Source organism: Labeo rohita, chromosome 9 (assembly GCF_022985175.1).
Source record: "Labeo rohita strain BAU-BD-2019 chromosome 9, IGBB_LRoh.1.0, whole genome shotgun sequence".
NCBI classification, from domain to species: Eukaryota; Metazoa; Chordata; class Actinopteri; order Cypriniformes; family Cyprinidae; genus Labeo; species Labeo rohita.
This window is the reverse complement of record NC_066877.1, coordinates 7073094-7098322: the sequence shown is the minus strand read 5'-3', so window position 1 is coordinate 7098322 and position 25229 is coordinate 7073094. Positions and strand designations below refer to the sequence as shown.

At 36.7% G+C, this 25229-nt stretch overlaps 2 protein-coding genes across 5 annotated transcripts in view; one reads left to right on the top strand and one right to left on the bottom strand.

Moving 5' to 3' along the window:
* Positions 1-9587, top strand: part of si:ch211-141e20.2 (nectin-2) — an 81129-nt gene extending 71542 nt beyond the window's left edge. The window contains exon 9 of one of the 2 annotated variants that reach the window (XM_051119757.1): positions 9568-9587. The gene's annotated coding sequence lies outside the window, so the exon portion shown is untranslated. Of the gene's footprint in view, positions 1-2203; positions 2717-9567 lie in introns of those variants that run through there. The other variant, XM_051119756.1, reaches the window with a different exon arrangement.
* A 2780-nt stretch (positions 9588-12367) lies between these two features.
* Positions 12368-24483, bottom strand: pdxka (pyridoxal (pyridoxine, vitamin B6) kinase a). Of its 3 annotated transcripts, XM_051119759.1 has the most exons (11): positions 24212-24482; positions 23938-23992; positions 19680-19784; positions 19318-19401; positions 17448-17482; positions 16931-17016; positions 16541-16586; positions 15638-15749; positions 13452-13588; positions 13219-13285; positions 12368-13100 (listed from the first exon to the last, which is right to left on the bottom strand). In XM_051119759.1, exons 1-11 carry the CDS (start codon positions 24290-24292, stop codon positions 12988-12990), a joined length of 921 nt encoding a protein of 306 aa, XP_050975716.1. In that variant the 5' UTR covers positions 24293-24482; the 3' UTR covers positions 12368-12987. The 3 variants fall into 3 exon arrangements, with proteins under 3 accessions (XP_050975716.1, XP_050975717.1, XP_050975718.1); XM_051119760.1 differs by lacking the exon at positions 19318-19401 and having other exon boundaries at positions 24212-24483; XM_051119761.1 differs by lacking the exons at positions 16541-16586; positions 16931-17016.
* Between the last annotated feature and the right edge of the window lie 746 nt (positions 24484-25229).

Genomic DNA, 25229 nt, shown 5'->3' with positions numbered 1-25229 from the left:
AATGGTTGCTAGGGCGTGGCTTAACAGCTTCACAGTGATTCTGAGAGTCTGATTGGTTGTCTGAGTTAAATGAGCCCTCCCCCATGTCTCTATGACATTGTGATGCAGAGTTATGTTCAATGCAAAATTCCTATGTAAATTACCATAGTAGGAAAAAAAACATGCTTTTCATGGGCCGTCCCTCCCCATAGTATGTCAATGGGGCCACTTTGGGGGGCTCTTGCGCCCCAGGGGTACAACTTATACCCCATTGTGAGGTATGTTCTCGCACAGCTTGCAAACCTCTCCAGATGTGGTGAATCGCATGTTTCTACGAAATTCTCGCTCTGCGCTACGACCCCTCAAAGTTGGCCGTAATGCATTGTCTATGGGATTTTTCGGCTGATTTTTCGCCCCGTGTGCGACCATCGTACCCCCGATCGCTTATAAAAGTCATAGCACACCATTCCCGAATAGGCCGCACGTTTTGACGCCCGTTTCATGGGTCTGTGACAAAAACTGCGGGACTAGTTACGCGCCGAAATTTGTACGGAAGAAAAATAAGAAGAATAATAAGTATGTGAGATAATAATAGTGATGCTTCGCCTTTGGCAAGCACCACTAATAATAAGTATGTGAGATAATAATAGTGATGCTTTGCCTTCGGCAAGCACCACTAATAATAATAAGTATGTGAGATAATAATAGTGATGCTTTGCCTTCGGCAAGCACCACTAATAAGTATGTGAGATAATAATAGTGATGCTTCGCCTTTGGCAAGCACCACTAATAAGTATGTGAGATAATAATAGTGATGCTTCGCCTTTGGCAAGCACCACTAATAATAATAAGTATGTGAGATAATAATAGTGATGCTTTGCTTCGCAAGCACCACTAATAAGTATGCAAGATTACAATAGTGATGCTTTGCTTTGCAAGCACCACTAATAATAAGTATGCAAGATTACAATAGTGATGCTTTGCTTCGCAAGCACCACTAATAATAAGTATGTGAGATAATAATAGTGATGCTTTGCCTTTGGCAAGCACCACTAATAAGTCGGTGAGATAATAATAGTGATGCTTCGCCTTTGGCAAGCACCACTAATAACTTTAAGTTTAAGTCGGATTTCAGTAAGTTGGCTTTCTCAAGCCAACTTAATAAGTTTAAATAGCATTTCAGTAAGTTGGCTTTCTCAAGCCAACTTAATAATAACTATAAGTTTAAGTCGGATTTCAGTAAGCTGGCTTTCTCAAGCCAACTTAACTATAAGTTTAAGTCGGATTTCAGTAAGTTGGCTTTCTCAAGCCAACTTAATTATACTGTTGACCCACACTTTGGACCTTAACCCACCCTTAAACCTACCAATACCACCAATTGTACTTATTTTTTGATGTAGGTACATGGTAGTTAAGGGTACCTAATATAAAGTGGGACCACTTGGCTAATCAAAACAGCAGCACTACACAAGCACTACAAGTCTTGGCAACATATTTGGGAGCTTTGCTTGTGTTGTGTGTTTTTGCAGCTTCACTGCTTTCTTCGTCAAGTTTTACATGCATGTCATGGCATGCAATTCGCATACAAGTACGTACATACATAAATAATGAATATCTTGACAATTTTGCTATTTTTTCTCAGCTGCTCACTGCTAGGTTCACAATCATTTCTGTTTTTATATTTATAATTACCATAAAATATTCAGCCAAATGTAATTGAGCATTGACTTAAAACTTGTAAATTAATCAGTTAATTAACAAGATGAATAAAATGGATAAGAATATTTCATGTGTCATCTGTAAACAAAAGATTCTAGAGCTTTCAGCTAAGAGTTCCTTTAGTTAAATGAAGCCTGTCACGAAGCCAGTGAACAAGTTCACAGTTACAGAAGTAGACAAAACTAAACATATCCAACCTGCTTTAGTTCAGTGGTCTCACAACGTTTGAAACTAGTCTGGTTTCGATTTTGTTTTTTGAGAAAAAGTATTTTAAGGTAACGCATGAAGGGTTTGTAAACTAACCCGGATCAACAGCTCTGTAGACTTTACTAGATCTTCATAAGTCAATTTTTTTTTCTTTTCTCCACATAGCGGTATATGCTTAGGTAGCACTGATCCTCGTTTTTCACCAGCATCACCAGCATGTAATTTGACAAAAAATGCATACCATTAATACTATTTTAATATGCTGACTTTACATGTTAATATAGAATTTTGTCTACAGCAGTCTTTTCGTGTGAAGTGTTGCTGTAGGGTTTAACAGGGATTGCAGTGTCTCCAGTGTCTTGTGATCTCTTATGCAGAACAAAGCCTGCCCTGGAGCAGATGGGCTGTATAGCATTAGTCACTATGGTGATGGACAGTGTAAAAAAAAAAAACATCCACCATGAACTGAAAAAATCCAAGGTCACTCTGGGTAGCTGCTTAAACTTGCTTTGTGATATAGGCCTCTTGTGTCAAGGTGATATTATATGAAGTGAATAACAAGTTGATATTTCATATCATGTATTTGAAGTCTGAAAGTGCAAAGACTTAAAAATGTTGCTAAACTATTCACAGTGTTGTGAAGGACATATTAAAGCAGTAGATCTCAACTCCAGTCTTTGGAAAAGAACATTATTTTGTGTATTTGGTGTAATGTAATGTGTTTACGTGGTTTAAGGTTCAAAACATTTTCCACATACCATACAGTATTGTTGCTCCTCTCTGCCCTGCCTTTCTGAAACAAGTCGATTTTTTTTTTTTTTTTTTTACAAAGCTTTCTGAAAAGCGTGGTGTGTTCTGATTAGCCGGCTTTTCAGTGCACTGTGATTGGTCGAATACCTCAAGCTGTTACCATATTTTAGCGCCGTGTCCTGGCTCGACAAGACAAAGACAATGAAACCCATTATAAACAAGGCATTTTTTGCATCCACTGGGGAGATAATTACTGTTTATAATGACTTATATTGTCTGACGTTGCGTTACTACGTAAACATAAAACCATGTATGCATTTATGATCGTAGAAACGACAAACAGCAAGCCCTACTCTACACTGCTCAAAACTCACATTTGAGTAGTCAGTAGCTGTAAAACGCACTGCACACACTCAAATATTTAGTTTGTACTTTTCTGGAACAGCGTTTAACCACTGATTTGTAGTTGTGTCCTCTTTTGGAAGCCCAAACAAAGTAGTTTTGCTTTTGCTACAAAACACACAGCATCTTCACAACATGGCGGCAGCTGCAAAAATACTACAGCGAGAATTTAGAAGCACACACACAGAGAAACACTCCTCCATACCAGTGAAAGAATGTGTCCTCACATTAAGGTCATTTTTAAAGAAATACCAGCAGCACTTGTGAAGTAAAAAGAACAATACTGTTTCAATTGCCAACATGTCTGTATACACTGGCCTTCATCAGGCCAATACCAAAAGTGAATTCTAAACAACATTCTATGGAAAACAAAGTTCTACATACTGAGGTGTTTTCAAGAAGGCAAGGTGAACTTACCTTCACATATACATACCTTTTGGTTGATTAACTAAAAGTGCAGTCAAACCAGAGTATGTTCACAGTAAACAAACTCTTTTATCATTGTTTTGTATATAATATACAGGGTGGGCCATTTATATGGATACACCTTAATAAAATGGGAATGGTTGGTGATATTAACGTCCTGTTTGTGGCACATTATAAGTGGTCAGAAACTTGTAAATAACTCATGAAAGAATAAAGTTACGTTAAAACCAAGCACACCATTGTTTTTCTTGTGAAATTCCCAATAAGTTTGATGTGTGATGTATCCATATAAATGGCCCACCCTGTATAATATACAATATACAATATACAATATATATATATATATACATATATATATATATATATATATATATATATATATAACACATTTTTACCAGTGTTTCTGAGACTAAATAATAACTGGGATGAGTTAGCATACACATTAGCAACAAATTTAATATTTTCAAATGTTTCATCCTCATTACTCTGTAATTAATTACACTGTTTTTTTTTTGTTTGTTTGTTTGTTTGTTTTTTCTAGAGTATACTCCGTTGGATGGTGTGTTTGATAAATCACTACACAAAATTTATCTTACGAAGTGAAATGCACAGACAAATGCATTATTTAGTAACCAACACACATTCTTTCTATGAGGGCTACGCTTCTCTAAATAGAATGATTTAATAAATACCTGTTTAAAGTAAGCACTTCGTATGCACGCATACACGGGACAAATTTTGAGGGCGCACACGTAATATCTGAGGGAGCCATGAGCCATGATCTCTATATTGGAGAGCAAGCCCGCTGAAAAAGATTTGTGCTGGCATTCTCTTGTATTACAATAATGCGCTCTTGTTGACATTTGCCATTAAAATAATGGCAAAAAACGACCTCATATTAACTATGAAAACGAGAATAAAGTCATACAAGCAGCAATCCATTTTTTTTATTGGTTAAAATGAACCATCATTGAGACCATCTTGTGTTTTTTCGTGGGAGCTCAAGCCCACATGTTTGGTGCCTATGGTATATTGTCACAAGAACCTACATTTTTTTTAATATCAACTTCAAATTTGGAACATAACTTATTTAGACATAAAGCTTTAATTTTATCGTAATTTTGGTAAAAATATTTTGTAAAATATTTATTTTGTATAAAATAAAATAAAAATTGGTACAGTGCAATTTCTTTATAGTAAATTTTCATTTTTATAACTTTTTGATACTTCAATATTTTGCAATAATCTGCAAACTGTCAAAAAATAGTCCAACATTATAGGTCTGTATTCCAAAGCATTCATGAATAATAACAATTTAAGTTTGGATAGTGCACTTTAATGTCTATGTTCAAAAATGAGGGGTGACGTTTAAGGGAATATAATTCACATTCTAATTATACTATGTCATTTTGTAGTATAAACAGTGCAAGTAGAATTTTCTAGAAAGAAAAAAGTGCACTTTGAATACCCAGATGATGCACTTAATTACCTGAGGAAAAAAAAGTGTAATGTTAGACACTCAAATGTCACAGCTTTAAGTATCAGACTACGATTATGAATGACAAAACAACCTTATATAATTCATACACTACTTGGTTAAGTACATAGTGCATAATTTGAGACACAACTATTATCTGTAGAGGGCTGAATCCATGAGTCATCATAGAACAACATAGTCATCATTTCTTATTTTTTGTTTAATGGTGAATGGATTTTTGAATCGTAAATCATTGATTTTGGACAGTAATTGATTTAAAACACTAAGAATCGAATGAATCACGATTCCTATAGTGATTCAATGCTTTCAAAATATATACACATTAAATTACTACAAGCACGAATTAATGGAAACCTTAAATAGAGCTGTTCGTGCTCTTACATCTGTCCTTCACGCGCTCCACTATTTACCGCCTGTCACAGGATTGTGGTCACGCTCAATCGTCTAGTTCTATCAATAGCTCTATTGAGCAGCCAATGTGTGATCACTTTCCTTACTACTTGTGGCCAGTAATGCTAAAGTAAAGAGGTTTTACTGTACTTTTCTGTAGTTTTTCAATGGCTCTCTCGTTCATGCCATTAACATTACCTGAGCAGCTAAAGGCTGTGCATTTATTGCATGGACAGAGCGAAAACAATGTAAGTGTCTAAAGCATACGCACAATTGCACTGAATGATTGATCTGCACTGATCTGTCCTATACAATAAAGGTAAAATGCCAAAAAAGCCACTGTAGCATTTTATTATATGAAAATAAGATAAAGACGTTCTGCACTGAAAGAGAAGTAACCTCCTGCATAGAGCTGGAAATCCCTAATATGGACAAAGGCATCCATCTATCGCTTTATCCAAACTAAATAAAAAGCAGAATGAACTGATGAAACGATAAGACAATAAACACAATAAATAAATAAAGCATTCCTTATGAAAAAGAAGTTTATTCAAGTGTGCTATTAGTATACTTCCTTTAAACTAAAAATAGTACAGTATACTTTGTCTACTTTTCAAATATTTCTCAGAAATGTGCTTTATGTACTTCTCATATGCTTAAAAATGATGTTTAAGTATAACTGATTTATACTGATTTATTTAGACTATTTCTATGCTATACTATACTAAGCTTAGAGAATCCATGTTTTCATTGTTATATGGCAGGGGGCGCTATTACACATCCTCTGTACAGAATTTACAAAACACAAGTGAAGAAGAAACCAAAATAATAGATGCTTCCACATGTAATCTAACACAATCATCAGACATAAAACAGCATCAAAACTGTGTAACGTTATGGAATATGGACTGTCAAGGTTTGGGGTGTTGATCAACTCCATCCATGTTTTGATTATTATTCTAAACTTCTTTTTTCAGCGTTTTGTTCAAAATATTGTTTATTTATTTCTTTATTTTTTTTTATTTATAAAACTTACCCACATTCAAGTGTTTATAAAAAAAGAATGCATGAAGCTAGAATTAAATGTTTTTTAGAATTAAATGTCACTGTTCTTTCTTTTGATGTTTTGTATGTTCAGATATTCATCTAACAAAATATATACAAAAAAAATAATACCTAAATAGGGACATAGTAGAATACTTAAAGTATGATGTAAAGTTATGATGTAAAGTTCACTTAAAGAGTATACTTGCAGTATGAAACTACTAAACTAGTAGTTTACTGACTATACTTCAAAGTGTACTAAAAATGCTACAAGTATTTAATAAGTAAACTATATAAGTATACATATAAGTTCACTTTTAGTATTGTTGCAGTACAAACTAAAAACTTAGATGTAAACTAGTTGTGTACTCAGTTTACTACTGTTATACTTTAAGTACACTTAAAATTATACTTTTATATACTAGAAAGTGGACCAATTTAGCCCCAAGGAGTATTGAAATAGTACACTTACAAGTATACTACTAGTACACTGATATTTGTATACTTACTACATAAAGTATACTTAAAAAAATATACTTTACTTAAGTATACTTAATAAAATAAACTTGAATGATGCAGTGCTAATTGACATCATCTATTACAGTACAGAAACTATAAAGTATATTTTCTACCTTATTCACACACTCACAGACCTGCACCAGCCACTTTGTGCAGCATTGGTCTGCTAGCTACCTTATACCTACCTCTCTGTCAGTTATAAGACTGCTCTCTGTCACTTTATCATATTTATAAGCTCCACTTTATAAGTCTCCTGTTTGATGTGGTCGTAAAGACCTGCGTCTAAATAAACACTATTTTTGTCAGGGGAAAAAAAAAAAAGAGACAGAAGCAGTAGTTGGTGTGTCTAGCTCCATTGGTTGCCAAACAACAGTAATTTTGTGATCACACATGCATGTTTATCTCAGAGACAAGCTACCATGTGTAACCTTTAAAACAAGATATGCAAAATGAGGCAACTGAATTCTCAGAGATAACTGCAACTTACTCTACCCAGGCTGAAGAAAAGAGCTGTAAGCTTGAATGCATTGGGCTCCAACTTAAAATGAAATGTCAAAATCACCTCTTCTCTGGCTGCCCAGAGCAACCAGATACTGATCCCCCAGAAGAGAGGGCAGGTCAGAGCTGGTAACGACTACTGCGTCTGGACCCATTGAATGCAGCAGATTCATCACCTGAACTATAGGCAACAGTTTGAGTTTCTGCTCACATAAGGTCTGCAGTATTACAGTTACTACAGGTTAAACTGATGTTTCAATAGTATAGCAACAAGACAAAATAAATGCATGTAAAAGGATTAGTTCACCCAAAAATCAAAAATCTGTCATTAATTACTCACCCTCATGCTGTTCCAAACTTGTAAGACCTTCTTTCTGACCTTCGGCAGTTTGATACAAGCTCAGAACCACTGTTTTGAAACAATTGATTCGTTAGGGTTTCGAAGCTTCATGAAGCAGTGCTTCGAAAGTGGCCATCACTAACAAAACGTATTCAAAGCTTCATCAAAAGCTTTCGGATTTCATTAAAAATCTTAATTTGTGTTCCAAAGATGAATGAACAATATTCAATGTACAATTATATAAATATGTCAACCTGGTATCGTGGACCCACCTTTCTTGTTTCATACAAATGCAGCTGCTGCCACTTTGTGACGATTGTAATGGATTGTAAAATAACTAACAAACTGGTTTGATTTTAAAACAGTGTAATCTTAAATAAATGACTTTTAATCAGCATAATTATGGCGTCTGGTTTGAATTTGCGGCTTGCTAGCAACTGCTTTCTTTACAGAAGCTTTGGATTCAAATATTTCAACTCAAATCAGTATTTTGTGTCTAATTATTTAGTTTTGTGACAGGTAGCATGTAATAAGCAGGATAATGTACATCCAACCAGTTGTTATTGCAACATAAAGCCCTTCAGCTTCAATACAAGAACTGACAAGTCTGTCGAGCTTTATTCTGCGATAACAACCAGATGGATTTACATTGTCCTTTACATATACTGACAACAAATAATGGATAAATAAACTTTTGCTGAATGGAAATGTGAATGGAAGAGAGCTGTGAGTGCGGACAGTGGTACATCATAAAAACTTCCCAGTGCTGTTATACTTCATAACAGCATTTTTTGCATCACTTGCAAACGCGGGGGGTCCGCGCTCATCTCTAGCTGCTTTTCTGGATTATGCTTTGTTGTGTGTGGGCTCATCGTTTACCGTGGGTGTCGCGGAGGAGCAACACGACATCACGGTAACACCGGCCGTGCAACCCGTTCGTCAAATGGCGGCTGCGCTGGAGCGCGCTCATGCAATGGCGGCGACTATGGTGCCCGTTCACAAAATGGCGGCAAAAACGGAGCTCCATCACGTCACAGCTGCTACCCCTGACCCAAGCGAAGTTACAGCTGCGTTTCCCGAGTCAAGTCAAGTTGGAGCTGCGTTTCCCAAGTCAAGTCAAGTTACAGCTGCGTTTCCCGAGTCAAGTCACGTTCCGTCTGACGGCCCAGAGCCTCGCCGTGTCTCGTCTGACACCCCAAGGTCACGGCCTGTCATGATGGCCAGCGTGCTGGATCCACCACTAGTTTCAGTGCGAGCTGCAAACATCCCAGTGGCATCTGCTCCTCCTAATCAAACCATTAAAGAGGTCCTGCCACCTGCTGCAGCTCTTCCCTTAATGGCGGTTGCCATTTGGTGTGTGTGGGCTGCACACTGTGCTCCTGAGGTCTCGTCTGTTCACAAGTATGCCCATGAGGTCTCGTCTGATCTCAAGTCTGCTCCAGAGGTCCCGTCTGATCTCAGGTCTGCTCCAGAGGTCCCGTCCGATCTCAGGATTTGCTCCAGAGGTCTCGTCTGATCTCAGGTCTGCTCCAGAGGTCTCGTCTGATCACAAGTCTGCTTCAGAGGTTTCATCTGATCACAAGTCTGCTCCAGAGGTCTCATCTGATCACAAGTCTGCTCCAGAGGTCTCGTCTGATCACAAGTCCGCTCCAGAGGCCTCTCCTGTCAGAGAAGCTGCGCCAATGCCTGAGGTGTCAGCTGTCACTGTAGAACCTCCTAAGGAGGCGGCATTAACCTTTGAACTCTCTGCTTCTCTCCTTGTTCTGTCTGTCGCCTCTGTCCCTGCTCTCCCCAGGTCCCAGTCCATGACGCGGGTGCCTGCTCTGCCCTGGAGGGCTCCTGCGCCTCCTGCTCCGCCCTGGAGGGCTTCTGCGCCTCCTGCTCTGCCCTGGAGGGCTCCTGCCCCGCCCTGGAGGGTTCCTGCCCTGCCGGTCCAGCCTCAGTCACCGGGTCCTCCGCATGGACCTGGTCCGCCAACCCTCGCCCTGTCTCACCCCCGCCCCACCGCTCCCCTGGACTGTTGGCCGGTTGGAGCGTTTCGGGAAGCCGCTCTTTGGGGGGGGGGGCTATGTCATGAATCTGGTTGGTGACCTTCCGTCTGCTCACCACCAGATGTCGCTCTGGCCTTGTCATTATACACTGACTGTTGCACTACATCCCAGACTACATCTCCCTTCATCCTTCCCGCTGATTGCGCCAACACCTGTGGCCAATCAGAAGCCCTATTTAAGCCCCGGACTTTCCGTCGGTAAGTTACCGAGTATTGTGGAGTGTTATGTGGAGAACTGTCTTGGTTGCGTTTAGCGCTCCCCTATTGCTAGCACCTTTTCAGTGTCTGTTCCTTAGTTTCCTAGTTCCCGAGTTTCCCTACTTCCTGAGTTCCCTTAGTTTAGTATTCTCGCCTGGCCACCTCATTTTCGTCTGTCTCGCCGCCTGCCTTCTGGACTCCTGCTCGTTGTAAAGATTACCCCTCTGCCTCGCGTCATGGATTATGTTCGCCGCTGATCGACCCACGCCTGCCTTACGGACTACTTTTGTGTCGCGTCCCTACATACCTGTTCGTTGTTGATCTGACCCTGCCTGCTTGACCATGTATTTGTCTCGTCCATTGAATAAAAGCATGCGCATGGATCCCCTCGCCTCTCGTCTCCCTCTCCACATTACAATAGTTTTATAAGAGGAGGTTTTATAGACCTGGCAAATTTTTCAGAAATTTGTATAACCATCTGTTGTGGGCGTTCTAGGCAGTAATTTTGAGGCTTTTTAACCTATTGTTCATGTCAATATCAGAATTATATCGCATCAATCGAAATTAAGAAATTAAATTTTGGGCATTTTGTCCAGCCCTATGATCCATAGAAAGATTCTACATACATGAGCAGTTTCTGATCCAATTTATCTTTGTGAAATTATGCAACATAAAAAATATCAGCAAGAAACAAAAACAGCACACTGGTTGATTGAGAGTGCAGATTCACTCTCTGACAGCAGGTGGTGCTTATGGAACAGCAGTAATACAGTGTTTCCCTGGTTACCACTGTAAACAAAGCAGCACTGCACTTAGTACTTAATATGGATAATACAGTGACAAGATAAAAAAATAGAAAATACCACCTAAGCTTCTCTGAGTTGAGAGAATCGCTGAGTTCTCCTCAGAGATACATTCACATACTGTAAACACACTCTGGCCTTTGTTAATGTGCCATATACAGACTTCATAGTATTTCCACACAAATGACATTTGCTTGCAATACAGTTTGTCCGGAACAGAGATCAGCTGAAATAAAACAAAAGCTGACTAATTGCGTGTTTGGAGCAGAAACTGGCCGGTTATGATTTGTGGCATTTCAATCATTTTCTTCTACTAGCATTATTTGTTTTTGGCTTGGCTAAAGGAGAAAACCTTTTTTTTTCATAATTTTCCAGGACATTTCCCATTTTCGTCATTTTCCATGTGTTTTCCAAAACTGGAAAATGAGTCATTAAATTTTCCAGGTTTTCCAGGATGCATGGGAATCCTGGAGAACACAAGGCCTTAGATTTCGATAAACATAAACAAGAAATCAGCATAACAGGACGCATATTCAGCTTCAAACTGATTGGGAGAGATAATGCCTGCAACCAAAACAACTTTGTCTCTGTAGATGGGCAGCAGGTTTTCAGGTCCATACTAAAAATAACACTGAAAATGATCAGTTCCTTACAAGTATTTTAACTTCATCTTAAGAGTTTCACAAAGTGTTTCTGCAGAACAAATGGTTATATTTTTGAATAGAAAAAAAAAGATAAGAAATAGGAAATGATGAGAAGAAATGACTTTATTTTAGATATGCTCACCATAATGCGCCCATATCGCCCAGGCCAGTGAAGACTAGATCATGCATAGACAGACACAGTACTGTGAGCATCAGAGATATGCTGCTGCTGCTGTTTATATATGCATACATAAACCCAGCAGAATATCGAGATATGTGGAGTTAGGGGAGGGGGATGGATTCAGAGGTACCAGCTTACACCAAACACTGAACTAAGATATTTAAATGCTGAACAAACAATCTTACTGACTGCAGAGCCAACAGAGGTCAATCAACTTGTGCCATGTGGTGAATGGTGTCGATAGCTAGCAGACTGAATGACCTGCGCTATCTAAAGGTTCTAAACTGATTCAATGCATTATCGAACATGAAAAAAATATATGGAAAATTATTCATTAATCTTTGTTTTGTTTGTTAATAATAAATTTGTTTATTGTTTGTTCATGATAACTAATGTTAACTGATGCTTCATCTTGATCTAGGTCATGAGCTTTAATCTTTAAAACTTTACATGTACTGAATCTAGAAAGTTTCAGTTTTTAAAATAATAAGATACAAACAAAAAAAAAAAATGAACTTTTTCACAGTATTCTAATTTTTTGAGAGATATATATAGACCCTGGACCACAAAACCAGTCATAAGGGTCCATTTTTGAAAATTGAACAATCAAAAAAATCTTTGTAAACAGCAACTACACAAATTGTCAGGACTAAAATGTCTTCAATTGCACCATAATCATTTGAAAATATTTAAAAAATTAAATTCTTTAATACAAAAGATGAATAAAAATGAATTTTATTACAATTAATAGTCAAAATATGCCAGTTGCCATTGTTTATCATTACAAAAATGAAGATTGTTTTAGTATGAAAGTACTACAGCAGCATTTTCAAGGCACATTCTTAGTAGAGAAAATTGATTTTTATTATTTAATAGACATTTTTCTCAAACCTGACTGGGCTTGTACAGTTGTTCTGATGATATAAGACTAACGGATCAAATAGTACGTTACATATAACAGACAGAATCAAATCAAATGTTAAATAACACTGATATGTTAATGTTAATAAATCATCTTAAATCCTTTATCCAGATAGACATATGCATAATTCATAGTAAAATACTAACAGTGGCTGGATAGTCACATGCACATCATGGCTGGAATGTGAATAACATAAGGTACCATGTTAGTTTTTGGATGTAGTGCCTCCATTAATGCACTATAGAGTACCATAAGTCACAGTTTAAATTCTAAGAACATTAGTGTTGTTCTAAAATAATTTATAACACTACAGCATAAAATATGAACCGTCCAACATCCAAAGTATTGTGATTGTAAACTCTTGCTGTTAAATGCATGACATTCATATTGTCTAGTACAGAGTCTAAGATTAAAGCCCTACAGAACAACAGCGTTCAAAACTACGGCAGGATCCTCAATGTCTGCTTTACTCTGGACCATCCGCAGTTCAAGCTGTGCAGGACTGGGCTTTCGATTCGGACCAACCACCTCTAAGATGAGTCAAGGTAATGGATTGTTACATTATCATCATATTGTATGAAGCTAAAAATATGGCTGCCATGAATAGAAGCTACTTAAGGGAAGGTCTAAGGGATAAATTTGTCTTACCTTTTGCATAAGTAATAGTCCTCTTAATGACATGGTGTAAGACTGAAGCAGTCTTTTCACAGGCCGTCTGTCAAAAACACATCAAAGGCTTTGGGTTATATTTCAGCATATCCTACAGAACACTTGAGCAAATGACCAAATATAACCACTGTATGCAACTTGCTAATGCTAAAGCAAACTGCTTTATTCTTAAACTTGAGAATGCAACTATATTTTAGCATTATGTTGCTGACCTTCAGATCATTTGGATGGAGATGTGTCCACGCAAGCAGCATGGCAGCAAACAGGTCCCCTGTTCCGACAAACACAGCATCCACCTTGGGGATGTCCATACGAATCTGTTGAGTCAAAATTGTACCATCTGCTCTAGCTGAAAAACAACACATACAACAGTATATCATTAAACTAGCAACTGGGATGAAACAATAGAGAAACAACTAGTCAGTTCGAATTACTCTTCAACTTCTAAGAGTGCTAATATTTAACAAGCACTAATTATATAGTAGTATTTATGTGTTTACACACTGTAATTATGGTCCTTCATCCCTACATTTCAGCCTGTCCTATTTTGCATTCCATTTTGCAAAAAGAAAATCCTCTTGGGGTCAAAATGACCAGGGTTAATTGTTTATTGAAATATGATTATTTCAAAAATAAGTTGAAATAATGAAATTGTTTAAACAACCTTGTAGTTCACAGTAGGTCTGACTTTAACAGTTCATAAGTTCATCATCACTAAAAACCAGTGCTGTCAATCAATAAAACACATTTTTTTCTGAAATTAATCACAATTAATCCCACCAGTTTTTAAATCTACTTTTATATTGCAATAATGTTACATTTAATCTTCAAATTAATGTAGAAACAAAGACTGTATTTTTTAATATTTGTTAAATATTGTTTTTATGACTTAAGGTGAGTATCACTGACACAAACACTACTGATGTCTCTAGGAAATTATTTTTTTCCTAATATTTAACCATTGACTGTCAGCCACTCAACATTACAATATAATTATGAGCTATCAATTTTAACATTTATCAGACTTAAAACAATAACTTCTAATTTAAGTGAACTTAAAACAATCTTCACATAAACCCATTATAATAAATGTCATATTTACCTGTGTCCTTCAGCAAGTAGGAAATACACAGAAACTGAATAAACTTATCAAACACTAAATTCTAAATTATACATAGATTATACTTTAAAGCTACAAAAGTTTTGATTTCCTCTTTTTTCTTTTGCTCTTCGATTAACAGACATCACAGCAGCTGGCTTATTAGCTTACAGGGGTTAGACAATGAAACTGAAACACTGGCCAATATAGTGTTGGAGGTTTCATGGCTATATTTATGCAGCCTGGTGGCCAGTCTTTACTGATCGCACATTCCACCAATAAGAGCAGAGTGTGAAGGTTGACTTTGTGCACCCAATAGCTCAAACATTGTACCCTGAAGGTGGTGCCGTGTATTAGGATGATAATGCACCAATACACACAGCAAGACTGGTGACAAGAGTGATTTGATGAACATGAAAGTAAAGTTAAACATCTCCCATGGCCTGCACAGTCACCAGATCTGAATATTATTGAGCCACTTTGGGGTGTTTTGGAGGAGCGAGTCAGGAAATGTTTTCATACACCAACATCACATAGTGACCTGGCCACTGTTCTGCGAAAGGAATGGCTCAAAATCCTTCTGGCTACTGTGCAGGACTTGTATTTGTCATTCCCAAGATCAAATAATGCTGTATTGGCTGCAAAAGGAGGCCAAACGGCATACTAATTGTGGTCTAAACCCAGGTGTTTCAGTTTCACTGTCCAACCCCTGTATTTGGCTGCTGTTACTTTAAGAGCTGCCACTGCTGAACGTAACACAGATCTGACATGCACACTCGTAGTTCATTGGCGCTTTAATATGAAATGATACAGGCTACAGTACGCACCACCTTATTTGTGCGTGCAACTGAAAAGCATTTACTATGAGCACAGTGTAACGGCTGACAGGACAGAAAAACCGACATGTGGTCTGACAACATCTCATCTGACCGCTGATCTACTTAAGTTCCCCTGTCAAATGTACCAGAAGTGGACTGTTGTTCTCTATTGTTCTAACTGTAGGCTATATGTGGCTGCCAAACAACATAGCAATTTTGTGATCACGTGTGTGGTTATCTCCTTCTCACAACAGTTTTAAAAAAGCTCATCGGATCATCTGAGTCTCTCTGTTGTACAACAGAGAAAAGCTGCCATGTGTGAACTTTCAACAAGATATGCAAAATGAGGCAACTGAATTCTCAGAAATAACTGCAGCTCCACCCAGGCAGTGATGATGCAAAGTGTGAAGAAAGGCAAAGAGCTGTAAATTGCACTGCATTGGGCTCCAACTTGTTTGGAAATCAAAAATGTCAAAATCACCTCTCTTCTGGCTCCCCAGAGCGACCAGAAACTGATCCCCCATAAGAGAGGGCAGGTCAGAGCTGGTAATAACCACTGTGCTAGGACCCATCGAATGCAGCAGATTCATCACCTGAAATACACCCAAACAGTTTAAATTCCTGTTCAAATAAGGTCTGCAAGATTACAGTTACTATAAGTTAAAGTGATCTTTCAATAGTATAGCAACAAGACAATGTATATGCATGTAAAAGGATTAGTTCACCCAAAAAGAAAATAATTACTCACTCATTAATTACTCACTCTCATGCTGTTCCAAACTCACTCAGACCCACTCTTTCTTGTTTCATACAAATGCAGATGCTGCCATTTTGCAACAATTAATAGATTGTAAGATAACTAACAAACTGGCAAGATTTTAAAACAGTTTCATTTTAAATAAATGTCTTTTATCATCATATTTATTTATGTGGTGAAATGATGTCTGGTTAGAACTTGCCACTTGCTAGCAACTGTTTTTTTCACGGCAGTTTTGCTTTCAAATATTTCGACTCAAATTAATATCTCCTATGTAATTATTTAGTTTTGTGACAGGTAGCCATGTAATAACCGGGATAATGTACATCCAGCCGGTTGTTATTGCAAAATAAAGCCCTTCAGCTGATAAATCTGTCAGCTGTATATTCTGTGATAACAATCAGATGGATGTTCATTTTCCCCTACATACACTGACAACAAATATTGGATAAATAAACTTTTGCTTAATGGAAATGCGAATGAAAGAGAGCTGTGAGTGTGGACAGCATTACATCATAAAAACATCCCAGTGCTGTTATACTTTATAACAGCATTTTTTGGATCATTTGACAGTAGAATACAGAAGCAGATCTGCTGCATTAAAAAAGGCAGCTGATAAAAACTTACATCAACTGCATCTTTTTCTGAACATATGTTTCTACCAGTGAGGAGCCTATGAGAAAGAAAATATTTCCATGTGTTGGGTGTGTCGTAACGATAAAGACTTGTGGGTGAACCACAGGCATAAAACATGAAAATCCAACCATTCACATATGTCCCCATTCCCACATTTTGCATTTATTTATAGAACATCAAAGAATGTTCTCTGGAACCAGAACATGACTTAGATCAGACACTATAAGCCAACCAAAAATCCCTTAGAAACATCTGTCATAAACAACTGTTCTGAGGGTGGACCAAATGGTCACAGGATAATAACATCACATGAACTAGGAGTACACAGGGCCTTAGATTTCGACACAAATAAACAAGAAATCAGCATTATATGACACTTACTCAGCTTCAAACTGATTAGGAGTGATTATATCTGCAGCCGGGACGACTTTGTCTCTGTAGATGGGCAGCAAGTTCTCAGGCACATACTGAGAAGACACCGAAAATGATCAGTTTCTTTAAGTATTTTAATGGGTTACTTCACCTAAAAATGAAAACTAAGTTATTAATTATCCTCATGTTGTTCCAAACCCATAAGACCTTTATTCATCTTCAGAACACAAATGAAGATATTTTTGATGAAGTCCAAGAGCTTTTTGACCCTGCATAGACAGCAACACAACTGACACATTCCAAGGACAAGGACATTGTAAAAATAGCCCATGTGACGTCAGGTCTTACGGGTTTGGAACAACATGAGGGTGAGTAATTAATGACTGGATTTTCATTTTTGTGTGAACTATCCCTTTACCAATATCTTAAGTGTTTCACAAAGTGTTTCTGCTGAACAAAGGCTTATATTTTTAATAGAAAAAGAAGAAATGATAACAGAAAATTACTTTATTTTAGATATGCTTACCATAGCGCCATTATCTCCCAAAACCGGATCACACACTTGGAAGGCAAGAAAAGAAAAAGAGCAAAAATAAGCACAATCAGCATAAAGTACAGTAGCACAGGCCAGTGATGTTTGGATCAGTGCTCAGAAATCCAACTGCACCCCCTTCAAAAACGGCATTCTGTTTATATCAGGTTAGACTCGCACAGTAACATGCAAGTCTTACTGAGTGAACTCCAAATGCAGTTTCATGATAACACAATGGACCTCATTTGTTAAAATTAGTTAAGTAATGAAAACTCTCAGAAGAGTTTTAGCATGTTAATGGATATGGGAATGTTAATGTATTTGGTCTTGGCAGACTAGATCTGCTATGCTGCTGCTGTTGCATAGACAGATACACCACTGTAAGCATCAGAGATATGCTGCTGCTGTTTGAATATGCATACAAAAATTCAGTTAACTGTTTAGATAGGTGGAGCTGGGGAAGTTGAATGGATTCTGAGGAGCCAGCTTACAGCAAACACTGAACTCGGATATTTAAATGCTGAATAAACAATCTCACTGACTGAAGAGCCAACAGAGACCAATCAACTTGTGCCATGTGGTGCAGACTGCATGTAAATGACCTACGCTATCTAGAGCAGGGGTGTCCAAATTCTGTCCTGGAGGGGCGGTGTCCTGCAGAGTTTAGCTCCAACCCCACTTAGACACACCTGAACCAACTAATCAAGCTCTTACTAGGCATGCTAGAAACCTGGCAGCAGGTGTGTTGAGGCAAGTTGGATCCAAACTCTGCACGACACCAGGCCCTCCAGGACTGAGTTCGGGCAACTCTGATCTAGAGGTTCATAGCTATAAATTCAAAGCATTATCTAACATGAAATAATAAATGCAAAACATTTATTAGTAATCTTTGTTTTGTTTGTAAATATTGAAGTTGTTCATTGTTTGTTTATGTTAACTAATGTCAACAAATGAAACCTTAATATTTCAAAAGGGTTATTGCTTTATTATATACAGGCCATTCTACAGAACTGGTCCAAAGTCAGAGTTGGAAAAGTCTTGAAAGAGAAAAAAAAAAAAAAAAAAGTCTCTTCCCAAAATAATGTTTATGTATGCAAATTGCATAATATTTAATGTACACATTTGTAGTAATTGTGCAGTTAATTCTAATATTGTATTTTCAGAAAGTTTTGGCATATTTGTCCTCTCTCTCTAAATTTGTCACTACCAAAACAGTAATAATAATTTAATAAGAAGGGTTATATTGACCTATTAAGATTTTGCTTACTTCTACATTTTATAACTTCCAGAGGAAAATCAATAACAAGTACATTTTTAACAATATTTCAAACGCAATTTATGAGATTTGTTGTATTTTGACTCCAATTTTTCTTTGTAAAAGGCAAAAAGTTGATCATACTGATTTTAAACTGAAGAATTCATTAGTTTGAATATACATTGAACCAAAAACTGTCATAACATCTTAGCTGATGATTCAGTATACTTTATTTTTGACAAAACATCCCACGTTTCGGTATTGACTGCACATTTTTGGTAGTGATAGTAATGCTTTGACACTACTAAAACACAAAACGTGCATAACTGTACTAAAATTTACTTTATTTGCCCCAAATATGAAAATCACGTGTTCCCTTTTGTTAATACCGAAACAGTGATGACATGTTTTGGTCGTGACTGTTACGGTAGTGACAATTTTAACACCAACAAAACAAAGACTTCACTACCGAAACACCAAAAAATGTTTCGATACTTACATTTGGTAGATCTTAGTAAACAGCTAAGATTTAAATACTCTTTTTTTTTTTTTTTTTTTTGAATGTGGGACAGCAGTTTGCACCAATTCTGTATAATGGCTCATACACACCATACACTAGGCCTGGGTTTGCCCTCTTCAGCTCATGTACAATGTCCACCACCGTTGCCAAAAATGAATCATCTCTAGCGTACCCTGAAAGAAAGAAAGATGGATGGATGGAAAACATCTGGACCAAATCAACTGACCATCATTTGAAGCAGCGTTGGCAGACACAGCCTCAAAAGCCTGGGTTTTAGAGAATAATGATCTTTCAAAAATCATGCCTAATGCAATCAGTTATAAACAGTCATGTCACTTTTAATACTTTTGGACATATATAATTCTATTTAACCCATTCTGGGCTTGTGTTGTGTCTTACAGTTATTGAATGATCTACATCAGTAATTAGATTACAGCAGACATAAGGGTACCTGTGAGCACATAGTCATATTGGTTCACGTTGTTAAGCTTGATCCCCTCGTACAGGACGTGCAATTCATCTGCAGTCAACACTTGGCCCTTCCAGTGCTCATATCCTAGCATGAGAAAGACTTCATTCAAGTAGCCTAAATCATTTGTATGTTAAATCCATGTTTTAATAATTAGGTATGAAAAAGGGTGTTGAAAGGACTAAAGGGTGTGGTTGAGAACAGTACGTATTCATAACACATAATACTACTCTTATAAAACAGTTACTACATATTAAAAAATTATTAAGCACCCACATTTTAATTAAAATGTTATCTCTTAAAAACATTATTAGTTTTCAGCAGCCTATCCCAGGAAAATTTTCTCAGGGAAGGTTTATGGTCCACAATTGCCTTTAATTTTAAATAATGCTGATGAAACCTTGAGATGGAGAGAAAAAAAAAAAAAAAAAATCCACAAACCCAAAACCACCCACGTATAAAAAGTCCAGACACGTTTCTATTATAAAACCAATAAAAGGTGTAGTGTAGGTGAAGTCTTTAGTTAACCTCGATAGGGTAGAAAGATGAAAGCTTCACAGGAACACCTGTTCACTATACAAATATTAGCTCATGTTACTGCAAACAATGCTAGAGGCTATAAAATCAAGCAATATTTTCTCAAAACCTTAAGCAAAAAAGTTGTATTGAGCAGCACTTCCTTATTCTTTATGATTTAAACAAGCTGAGTGAAAGGTGACAACAGATGCTCAAATAACTACTGTTAAAACTACTGCTGTTTTAAACCTTCAGTTATGCCAACGAAATTATGTAGTACTTCCACTGTCAGTTAAAAACAGGATGTTGGCACAAGGGAACATGATGATCAAAAACAAATAAAGACTGGCAAAAGACTGTCTGGTCTGGTAAATCTGCTTCATCATGGACACTTATATAGTAGATCCATTTGTGCCACTGAGTAAGACATTTCACATACGTTTACATATAGTCCACAAGAGAAAATAATAGTTGAATATATAAAAATGACCCTGTTCAAAAGTTTACATACACTTGATTCTTAATACTGTGGATCTCAAAATCATACAGTCATTGTTGGAAAGGATTTGTGGGACCTGAAGGATTTTTCTGAAGAACAGTGGGCAGTTTAACTGTTTAGGACAAACGCAATACGTAACATACATAAACATACATAAACATAGTACATAGGACAACACAGTATTAAGAATCAAGTGTATGTAAACTTTTGAACGGGGTCATTTTTATAAATTCAACTATTATTTTCTCTTGCGGAATATATGTAAATGTATTTTATGTTAAATTTCTTATTCAGGTGAGTATTAAATAAAAATAAAATAAAATACAAAATGTATTTTAAATTTAAATGTAATATTTTGTAAAAATAAAATAAAATATTTTGCATATATTTTGCATATATAAGTCAAATATATTTGACTTTAACTGTACATTCATATACAAAAGTCCTGATACCACTGTGTGATATCATGCTGGGGAAGAGAGAATGTTTTTTTAAGAGGCTGACAAAAATGCTTTGTGTGGAAAATAAAGTGGGAGGTATAACCATGGGACACTGAACAGTGGGAGTATTGTTATAAATTCCTCCTCACAAGCAAAGTAAAATGAAAAGTGGTGGTTAAGAGAGGATGTGAACAGCATGAGTAGCAGAGCGAAAACAAACGGCCCTCAGAAACCCATTTGAGCCTATAGCAACCAGCCCGGAGCAGATTTAATGGTTGACCCATTCAATGCAAACATGTTAAAATGTCAACAAGGTGGCCAGGAATATAATGGACCATGAGCAATAAATAAATAACTTCTCTGAAATGAGCCATAGTGCATTTATTTGTTGACTACTTTTAACTATTTTAAAGGGATAGTTCACCTAAAAATGAAAATTCTGTCATAATTACTCACCCTCATCATTAATTACTTATTTTTAGGGATGTGACGAGATCTCGTGGCACGAGATCTCACGAGATCCGATGTGACGATATCCTCCCAAAACATTTTGCAGTGTTTACATTAGAGCTGCACGATTAATCCTTAAAATATTGAGATCTCCATTCAAACACCCACACGATCTTATTCCTGAATGACAACGATTTAGCTATGTCTATTAGGACAGTTTCACATCGCGAGTGTCAGTGGAGCGTGAGAAGCAGGTTTTGTCGCTGCCCATATTAATGAATCAGAGGGTCGGGGTAAATGTGAATGCAGAAAGAGCAACATAAACAGTCTTTTCAACCACACTATAATCATTATTTCTGTGTAACAGACATTTAAATAACAGAAGTCCCAGATGACCGCAATTTATATACAGTGTAATTACCCAAAGATATAACTGCAAGAGAAAGAACTGTAATATATTTTTTCCTCCCATCTCATATTTATTTCCTTTTGGGTTGAGTAGAACACCTCATTTTCTTTCCAAGTACTGGGATGCGGTGAGATTGGATTGCTGGGGGAAGGGTTTGTCTTACAAACATTTACAAACTGTATCCGGTATAATAAGAATGGGGCCCGGTGAAAAGCGATCCCAGACGCAGTTGCAATGTACACTGTGTGCAGAATTATTAGGCATGTTGATATTCTGGTCATATTTTTTTTCCAAACACATTTTACCAATTTCAAACCACATCAGTCTTAATAACTACTGTTAATTTTGTATTTAATCATTTATATGTGATATATAATTGTCCGTGAAGGCTGGAAGTGAAAAACTCCTTATATTCAGGTGTGCAGAATTATTAGGCATGTTTTCTTTTACAGATAAAATGAGCCAAAAAAAGATATTTAACCCAGACTGAAAAGTCCAAATTATTAAATGCCCATGAGAAGAATGCAATACTAATGCATTACAAGAATTTGCAAAGTTAAGGCTTGACCATTGGACAGCGAAATGCTTGTTGAGTCTGCATGGTCAGAAAAAACAGATGGAGAAGAAGAGGAGAAGAATTAGGAATTAAGGTGAAGAATTAGGTGTGACACCATCAGGAACCGTTTAGTCTCCAGCGCCACCATTTTCCAGAACTGCAACCTACCTGGAGTCTTCAGAAGTGCAATGTGTCAGGTTCTCAGAGACTTTGCTTGGTAAAAAATCCTAAAAAATGCCCCTGACTTAATAAGAATAACAAGCTGACGTGTTGTGAAATACACAACGACAGTTTTTTTTTTTTTATAGGCTTTATAGACAGATAAGTTGAGAGTGACTCTTGAAGGACAAGCATCACATTCTCTTGTACCTCTGATTCAAGAATTTATCTTCCAAAATCTGGCAGTAAGTTTTGGGAGTTCATGTTTAGTCTCCTATCCTGAAAAGTCTGACTTGCAGAGATGGACTAAAATTAACTCCCAAAACTTACTGCCAGATTTTGGGAAGATAAATTCTTGAATTCAGTGAATTCTTGTGGTTTGGAATTGGTAAAATGTGCTTGAAAAAAAAAATATGACCAGATTATCAACATGCCTAATAATTCTGCACACAGTGTATATTGCAATAGATATGGCGCTCACATATACTGTGGAAAAGCTGGGGTTTATTCACATAGTGAAAGTAGTAGGGGGGAAAAACTGGGATTTTTTTAGGTCATATTTAGTTGTTATGTTCCTTGTCACTATCCACTAGGTATATTTCTCATGCACTGGTAGTCTGGTACTTTTAAATAAAAAAGGAGGGAACTGCCTCACCGTTTTGCAAATTCTGAGTACAGACAGAATGGAAAAAAAAAAAAAAAACTGGAAGGAAAAAGTCATACTGAGCTTAAGGCTTTGCCTCACTGAAAGGAAAATAATACTGTCACATGCTGTTCAACACAATGAAAGCTGAGCTTTGATCTGATGAAAGCTTTTCCACACCAGAGAGTTAAACAAGATAAACCCACCCAGATAAAGTTAATTAGATCTTCTTACTATTTCACCTAAACAAGAACATATTAAATCATATTTTAGCTGTTTAGATATTTATTCAGAAGCATTATATTAACTTTAAAACCTAGCTAAAATATGTTTTTCAGAGAAGCCTGGCCAAGAGGAGTGATTAGTACTGCCTCATCACAGTGAACTTTGATCACATGACCAGCCTCGATTACGTAATAAGACCATTTATTATTCAACTGTTTTAAACATTTTTATAATCACATAACACCAGCATATAATCTGCAAACTGAAAACAATCTATACACATTTCAGAATGTCTCAGTACTTTGTTTGTTGTTCCTTTGCTTTACTAACAAGATTTATTTACCTGTATGATTGGAGAACTGCACAGAATTGATAGTATCGACTTCAAAGCCCAGCACCTAGCAGTGACACACAAGTTAAACATGTTACACATGCAGACATGCTTCGTAGAGGGGGAACTAACGTTGGGTTTATTTTATAAGAGCTCAGGAAGCAGATTCATTTTTCTGAAGGCTGAAGATGCAGTCGGGTGTGCTTTGCATCACAACTAACGTTACGTTACACATGTAAATGACACTGCAGGCATCTAATGCACTGCAAAAGCTACTTAATCTTACCTGTAATGGAAAAGAAGCAGATTTGTTTCCCACATATCCTCTCACAACATGACTCTGAACTGACAGAACTCTGCAGTCCATGCTTACTTATAAAGCGAGCTTAAAGCAAAACACAACTAAACTTTAATGTTCTCATTAAAATGTTAAACTATGCTAAAAGACAGCGAACAGTCGTAGAACATAAGGTAAAAACACACTTCACAGACATTCAATAGCTGCCGCTACACAGTACATGGATGGACCCGGTGAGTTTTTTTTTTTTTTTTTTTTTTCTTCAGGCATTTGCAAGGACAACTAGGTTCACGCAGAGTGTTTATAAGAATTGACCAATCACGTCAAAGAAGGAAGGAGGCTTTCGAGATCAAAGCTTGGCTGGTTACTTTCATATATAATTTAAGTACTGCTTTTAAAGTTTTATTTAAGTTACTTTGCAAATACGTTGTTTGACCACACTGTTAATGGACTAAATAAACGCCAAAGCATTTATCTAATAAATATAGCTGTTTAAGGACGGTGTTGAAATAAGTTGGTCATATGATCCTACAGAAAAGGAATTTAATGACACAAGACAATCACATGATTTGTGTCAAAAACGTTTTTGTTTATTGTAGAATAAGTCACATTTGAAAATAACAAATGTAATTCCTCAAAATAAGTTTCATAACAAGTGAACAATTTTACAAAACTATTACAACATATCACTCAAAGTCACAGAATGGAGCTGTTCAGTCATGATGTTCATTTTTAAGCCAGCCCTGTTTACTGTGAGTTCTTTCTGGATTTGTAAAATAAACTGTTTTTAAATTAAAGGCAGTTTATAAACATATTTACAATTTCTTATAGATGTAAATATATAAAGAGAGATTCTCAACTCTGGCCCTCAAGGTCCACTTTCCTGCAGAGTTTAGCTCCAACTTTGATCAAACTAAATAATGCATAAACGTAAGAATAATGCATAAACGTAAGGACCCTGTCCTGAATTTTTTCTTTTTCAACAATCCGTTTTAATCTCATATAC

Coding starts and splice junctions, on each gene's coding strand:
- pdxka (XM_051119759.1), bottom strand. CDS start 24,292: ATGGACTGCAGAGTTCTGTCAGTTCAGAGTCATGTTGTGAGAGGATAT. Junction 19,785..23,937: donor GCAGTTCTCCAATCATACAG/GTAAATAAATCT, acceptor TTCTCATGCTAG/GATATGAGCACTGGAAGGGC. Junction 17,483..19,317: donor AAACCCAGGCCTAGTGTATG/GTGTGTATGAGC, acceptor TTGCCTTCCAAG/TGTGTGATCCGGTTTTGGGA.